The sequence below is a fragment of the Dendrobates tinctorius genome, unplaced genomic scaffold (assembly GCF_039654945.1).
Source record: "Dendrobates tinctorius isolate UK_male_01 unplaced genomic scaffold, ASM3965494v1 ptg000192l, whole genome shotgun sequence".
Classification (NCBI taxonomy): Eukaryota; Metazoa; Chordata; class Amphibia; order Anura; family Dendrobatidae; genus Dendrobates; species Dendrobates tinctorius.
Genome location: NW_027361859.1, coordinates 11783426 through 11790965, shown reverse-complemented (window position 1 = coordinate 11790965; position 7540 = coordinate 11783426). Strand labels below are relative to the sequence as shown.

Here is a 7540-nt window from a genome sequence, read left to right as displayed (position 1 = left end):
TCCTGCGGTTCTGCCGGTGCCCCGCTTCTGCTGCGGAACCTCTTGCTGCAAACTGCTGCTCCTCTCCACAGTCTTGCGGTTCTTCTCCAGTGTGAACAGGTCCAAACCTGTTCCCTCATACCTGTCCATTTTTCCATCCTACCTGTACCAGTTCCTACACCTCCTGTGTGAACAGGTCCTTACCTATTCCATATGCCACTCCTCCCTGCCTGTGTCCCTGTGCCTTTCGAGTTAGTCCCTGCCCGTGTCTCAGCCATGCCGACCTTCCAGTGTCTCAGCCGTGCCCGCCTGCCTGTGTCTCAGCCGTGCTCATCTGCCAGTCCTACCAGCCGCTCGCACCTGTCCTAGTGTTCCGTCTCCCCGAGTGGGATCAGCAGCCACAGCCAGAAACCACCCTGGAATGGCACCTGGCAGCTACCTGCTGCACAAGCCTGAACTCAGCATGAGAGGCTCCAGTGAAGACCAAGGTAGCTGTCCTAGTCACGCCCCTTCCAGGGTAGTCTGTTTTGTGGCACAGTGGGGCCACAACCCCCTGGCTTATGCCCACCAGTCAGGGCGTGAGCGTGACACCTTCTATGCCATCCAAAGGAAACTCTACCATCTGAAGCCACCAGTGAGGGTCTGGCTAAAAATCTTCGATGCCATAATCACCCCAATCCTCCTGTACGGCAGTGAAGGCTGGGGCCCTCACACATACCCAGACTGGTGAAAGTGGGATTCCAGTCCAACAGAAATATTCCACCTGGAATTCTGTAAACACCTCCAGGTCCATCAGAGCACCACCAACAGTGCCTACCTGGCTGAGTTGGGCGGATTTCCATCGAGGTCGGCCGGCACAGAGCTACAAACCCAGGGAAGACAGACTGTGCCTACACTGTGACCTGATCGATAGGTTTACGGATAAGAAACATCCAAAACGATTAATTATAGCAGCAAACAGACTCTAGAAATAACTCAGCATGATTGCTTATCTAGAGAGAATAATGAAAATAAGGAAGTGGAAGAGGGGATAACCAAGGAAGGAGGAGAAAAACCTGAGCAGATAACTAATTAAAACAAAAATAGGAATAAGGAAATGAAAAAAGATGGGTGGCAGTATAATGTTATCACCGCTTTTAATCATAGTAATTCGGAGATAAGAAACATTTTAAATAAATATTCATACTTGTTGAACAAGGATACATTTTTGAAAAAACTTTTACCAGATAGACCCAATATTACTTTTTGTAGGGGCCAAACAGTGAAGGGTATAATTGCGCCTAGTAATCTCAGAATGACCAAAGATGGGGAACGGGAATGTATAAAGACAAAAAAAATTAGGAAAAATAAAATGGATGCTTTCAAAGTGGGGTATCTATCGATGTGGTTCCCGAAAATGTTGTACCTGCAAAATCATCAATCATATGACTCAGTACATTACGTCGTACAATACGATTGAAACCATAGAGATCACACAAAAATTAACGTGTGATAGTGAGTTTGTGATATATGTTATCACCTGTGCCTGTGGCCTGCAATATGTGGGTCGGACCACCCAGTCCTTAGGATCCCGTATGAATGGCCACAGATACAATACTAAAAATGGCTTTTTAAAACATAGCTTATCCCAGCACGTATGTTTGAAGCATAACAAAACATTCAATATTTTCATGACCCCACTGGAGCAAATACCTGAGAATCCTGAGAATTGTACTAGTAGGGTACAAAAGTTAAACCGGAAAGAATCATATTGGATATTCCGTCTGGGTACATTATACCCGGATGGATTAAATGATGTTGTAGAGGGTATATGATGTATAAAACATATAAATCGACAGGTATAAAATCGCATACAGTATTAGTTGTTTTCTTTTTTTACATGAACGAAATATCGAAAGATTCCAATTGGTATTTGGAAATAGTCACAATATAGAAAAAGGAAGTGTTTTAAATTTTGTTATAGTGTATATGTTTGTAGGTTTTTACATTTTTGTATGAAATCACACTTTTAGTATGTTTAATAACATTTTAAGAGAAAATTTACATATAGTATCATATTTATAGAGTTTTTAGAAAAGGGCAAAAAAAACTCGTGTGAAAAATCTGTGTGTAAATTTTTTTTGTGCGTGTGAAATATTATATTTTGGTTTTTTTTGTGAAAAAAAAAAACTTGTGCATAAAATTCATTTCGTATATGGGTTTTGTTAGATTCCTCAGAGTGCAAAATCCTGCATTTCTGAGTATCTGGTTGTGTCTGAAAAACAGACCTTTCAGCCCCCCACCCAAAATGATATACAGGGCTATCTGCTATAAAATGTGTTCAGATAGATCTGTTTATATTCATGACATTATACCTGAGGAAGATTCCAAGAAATTGAAACCGGTTGTGTTCAAGTTTCAAATAAAAATCATCCTTGAATCAGAATATTGAGTTCCATCATCAAACTTCAGGCACGCATGTTGCTGGGAAAATTATTTACAAAGTATTATTGCCCATCAGTTTCTGATGTTTTTAGACCCTAAAAAAGACCCCGGGCGGGGGGGGGGGGGCGTGACAAAAATACTTGGGTTTCCCATAAACTTGCATTCCAATTTGCTTGACCCGAGCAACGAGCACTCGAGCATTTAGGTGCTCGACCATCACACATGAGCTCCGAGGATGTGAGTGCAAAGCCCACTGGAACGGCGCCGGCACGGAAAGTGAATGAGTATTTTTATTTGAAATAGGCCAAACATGAGGAACGACAAAGGGTTATCCTAGTAATGGACAACCCCTTTAAGAAATACAATTTTTAAAACATTTCCAACATTCTGAACATAAAAAAGGGTTCTCCTCTGTTTGACTTCTCTGATGTTCAAAAGTTGATTTTAGTGTAAAACATTTCCCACATTAATAACATGAAAAAGGCTTCTCCCCTGTGTGAATTCTTTGGTGACTAAGAAGATATGATTTGTTTACAAAACATTTCCCACATTCCGAACAAGAAAAAGGCTTCTCCCCTGTGTGAGTTCTCTGGTGCATAGCAACACTGCATTTCTGGTTAAAATATTTCCCACATTCTGAACAGGAAAAAGGCTTCTCCCCTGTGTGAATTCTCTGGTGCTTCACCAAATTTGATTGATGGTTAAAACATTTCCCACATTCTGAACATGAAAAAGGCTTCTCCCCTGTGTGAGTTCTTTGGTGTATAACAAGATTCCCTTTCTGATTAAAACATTTCCCACATTCTGAACAGGAAAATGGCTTCTCCCCTGTGTGACTTCTTTGGTGTCTAACAAGATCTGATTTCTGGTTAAAACATTTCCCACACTTGGAACAAGAAAATATTTTCTCTGCTGTGTGAATTTTTGGATGTTTAAGGAAAGACTTTTCAATGGGAAAAATGTTTCCATTTTCTGAACATGAAATTGGCTTCATTGATTTAGGCGTATTTAGTTTTTTAATGCTTATTTTGTGACTCTGATTTTCATCAGTTGTCGCCAATGAATCAGAAGGCAGGACCTGTCTCATATGATCAGATGACAGATCTTTGCTGTGAAGTGGTGATGATATATCTGGAGTGATGGCATTCACTTCAATTGAATCCTGTGGGATCTCATGATCATCTGATTTAAAAATTAAAGATGTCAGCTGTCCCTCTGATCTCCTGGTACAGTCATCTGCCAAGATAAAAAACAATTGTTAATTCTGAATAAAATATCCTTGAATGTTATTTAACATTTATACTTAAACTGTCTGTAAAAATGGCAAGTTATGTAAAAATATAAAATTATTCACGAAGACAATAATAGTTTACAGTATAATAGAGAATCTTATAGGATGAACCAATGGACCGTGGGGTTCAACTGTTTGTTCAATCTGCCTCCTAAATATGGAATAAAAATTCACAAAGAAACGTTATGCAAATGAAAATAATACCAATAAAAACTTCTATTCATCTCACAAAACACAAGACCCCACTCAGGTCCATCATCTGTCAGTAGAAAAACAGAGGTTTCCACATTATTAGAAGCTCAAAAGTTCTTGAAAAGCAAAATGGCTTCCATAAACCAATTCACCAACAACATCCCTCCCAAAGTGAAATCTCCCCCTCGCTTCTGAGCCTTGCCATGTGCCCAAACCAAATATAACATCCATGTATTTGGCATTACTATAGTGAGAACAACCCACTTAATTTACCATGTGTGTGTGTCTCCTGGAGCACAATCTGAGCACTATGCGTTGGGTAATAAAATGGCATATTTGCAATTTTTTTTCTCCCACATCCACTGCATGCTAATTTCCGGAAAGTGCCTGTGGAATCAAAATAGTCACTACACTAATAGATTAAATACTCTTTGAGGGTTATACTGACCAAAATTGAGACACTTTATGGAGATTTCTACTGCTCTGGTTTTCTGAAATGTTGTCATATTAGGGCTTCTGCATATGGTGTGTCCCATCTCCTCTGGGATCTGCGCCTACCATGTCCGCTTCTGTCACCAGGCGCATCCTTATTCATATTGAAGATGGTGCTAGTAATGTCAGAGACATTGGAACCAGAAGCTCTGGATGATGCACGCTCAGTTCAACCACTAAGATAAGGGTGCCTGGGACCAGTAGTACCATCCAGTCTGGCAGTATGGGTGTGTGTTGTGCAGCGCAGCTGAAGTAGTCTTCTCTCTGCTTCAGCCAATTGGAAAGCACCATATCCTAAAGCTCAAAGTACAATGTAGGAAGCTGCCAGATTTAACCATGTTCTCCTCTGGTTCAGTCCTCGGTGCTCAGTTTCCGGCTTGTGTATTTGTTTCCCGTTGTGACCCCAGCCTGTTTGCTAACTACTCTTCTGTCTACTGATTTTGCATTTTCTCTGCCCTTGTGGTTCTGACCCGGGTACCTGACTATTGTTTTTCCCAGCTCACACCACCAAACAGCAAGTAACACTATGGCCCAAGCCTGCAGGGTCTCTGTGTAAGTCCAGATCCATGTACAGGGGTTAAAGGGTGATGAGCAAGACAATCTCTGGGATCTGGAAAATGAAGTAGATGGCGCCAAGCCTGTTCGTGGTGGCCATCTTTTTAGCTGCCCGGTGACCACGAACAGCGCTCCAAATACATTGTGTCTGCAAACTATTCCAGCAAGATCACCATTCAAATAGATAAATGGCGCTCCTTCCCTTCTCAACTCTGTCATGTGCCCACACAGTAGTGGACAACCATATATAGGGTATTGTTGGATTCAAGAGAAGTTGTAAAATAATTTGTGAGGTCCATCTGTTTGCTATTCCCCTTTCTGAAAGTAAAAAAATCGCGGCTTATATTTTGTGAAGAATTCTAAAATTATCATTACGTAAAGTGACACACGTCAGATTTAAAAAATAGTCCCTGATTAGGAGCACAAAACTGGCTGCGGTAAGTGGTAAACAGAGTATTTTGGGCACCAACTACTGTAGTCAAAAACTGACTATAGACAATAACATCTACTGAAATGATCAAACTCAACAGCCTTCATCAGAGAAAATTGAGTAACTAGTGGTGAAACCTCTCTGGGGTAATTAGAGTAAGTGGCTTGGGCGCTCTTGGCAATGTAAACTATCGGAAGGGCCAATATTTTCTGTCAGATGAGTTTCGAGAAGAAATATTAGTTAGTCAAAGATAACGTTTTATAATAATGCAGAGGTGAGGAGGTGTATTAAATTTAGATCTCAAGAATTTGGATTAGGTAATGGAGACCTTGTTTTAAAGACTATAAGGGAGTTACAGAGCTACTAAGAGTTGTGACCAGAAGAGTAGAGAAAGTATTAGTGCCCCCATTTCAGGAGAGATTATGCAGCAATCTGAATTCTTTGGATTAAAAACATATTATAATTTATGATGTGGAGTGAATCCAAGAAACCAGGGCTGGAGTCATGCCAACACATCTCCTGCAGGGGTGAGTAAATGTATATTACAGCCATCAGCCACGCACAGCTTAGAGATATATTATGTGATACAGACAAGGCGTGCACTCTGTGGATATGAGGTAGGTGCAAGCTGAACCTGGAACTTAGTCCAGACAGTCATCCAGTGAAGAGAAAACAGCTGCACTCTGGGAAATTTTGATTTTCAATGAAAAAATTTTGAAAATCAAAATTTCACAGAGTGCAGCTGTTTTCTCTTCACTAGAGATATATCATGGCACAGGTGTAATGTTTTTTGTATAATTTATCACAATCCTGTTTGAAGTTAGTTGGTTTTAAAAGAAACTGAAAAGTCAGGATAAAGGGAAACTCTGTTGTTATTGTACAGAAATTCACACTTGGCCTCACTGCACATTTAATGTTGTGGATCATAAGTTTGGCCAGAAAGACTGGACCAGGTCTTGTAGGGACCATATGAGCACATTCAGCAGCTCAGAAGGGAGAGAAGGGAGATTCACCCAATAAGATATCAGGGATCTAGGAAGCCAACAGCATCATTACCCTCCGCTTTCTATTACAGGCCAATCATAATATATTTCTTCAAGTGATTTCCTAATTTGTCTGCACATTCTACGTACACTGTCACTTGGCTTTTGAAATTTACAGATCTGGACAGGTGTCAGCCTCTTCTAATTTGAGGGGGTAGGTGGAGCCTCCAGGTTGTAAGTTCTTTAGTAAAGGATTTTACAATTTCACAAAGTAATTTCAACATTTTCGGATGGAGCAGAAAGTTGTGGTCTATTGGCAAAATGGTGATCATACTATTGTAATACAACCAAACTACACCACCGATAAAACAGCAACAGCCGGTGACTAAGAACAAACTGTGACTTCTCTGCATTTAGTGGTTACTACTCACCTGGGTAGTCATATGTAGGAATCTCCTCTTTACACCACTCATCACCCCTCACATATGTCTCTGTAGTATTAATATGGGTCAGATCTTCACCCTGAAACAAATATTGTAAAAGTCACAGACAGATGGAGAAGTCACATCTATGATCAGCTCTAATCCTGCCATCTCCACCGTTCTCATTACACAAGTATAAAACATATAATACTGGTGGATAAAACAAGACTGAGCACAAGACCTTCACAGCCGTCTACACATCATAGGGGAGATCTCATGACACCTTCTCTCCATCTACCTGATGATCCTGAGGAACATTGGGATATTCTTGTTTACAGTCCTGTGGAAGAAGAGGACGGGGACATCTCTTTGGTGTTGTCCTCTTACTGGATAGATCTGGGGGAAACACATACAGGGACTGAATTCATTCTTTACACACAGACAATTATAGGCCGTGTGTATTTAGTCCTGTCTATTACCTGGTGATGTGAGGGGCTGGGGAACCTCCATCATGACGTCCTTGTACAGATCTTTGTGTCCTTCTAAATACTCCCACTCTTCCATGGAGAAATAGACGGAAACATCCTGACACCTTATAGGAACCTGACACATACAATGATACCGTCATCCCCCGATCCCTTCATAGCGTTACTGTATAATGTCCCAGCAGTGTCACCTCTCCAGTCAGCAGCTCAATCATCTTGTAGGTGAGTTCTAGGATCTTCTGGTCATTGATGTCCTCGTGTACCAGGAGGTGAGGTGGAGACACCAT

The 7540-nt window shown here is 41.0% G+C and overlaps 1 protein-coding gene across 1 annotated transcript; it reads right to left on the bottom strand.

Annotated features, from left to right (window-relative positions):
- Positions 1–1100: 1100 nt before the first annotated feature.
- On the bottom strand, positions 1101–7540 carry LOC141055966 (oocyte zinc finger protein XlCOF8.4-like). The gene is made up of 5 exons (XM_073552657.1): positions 7517–7540; positions 7248–7371; positions 7067–7164; positions 6778–6868; positions 1101–3639 (listed from the first exon to the last, which is right to left on the bottom strand). The coding sequence occupies exons 1-5, from the start codon at positions 7538–7540 to the stop codon at positions 2870–2872; spliced, it is 1107 nt and encodes a 368-aa protein (XP_073408758.1). The 3' UTR covers positions 1101–2869.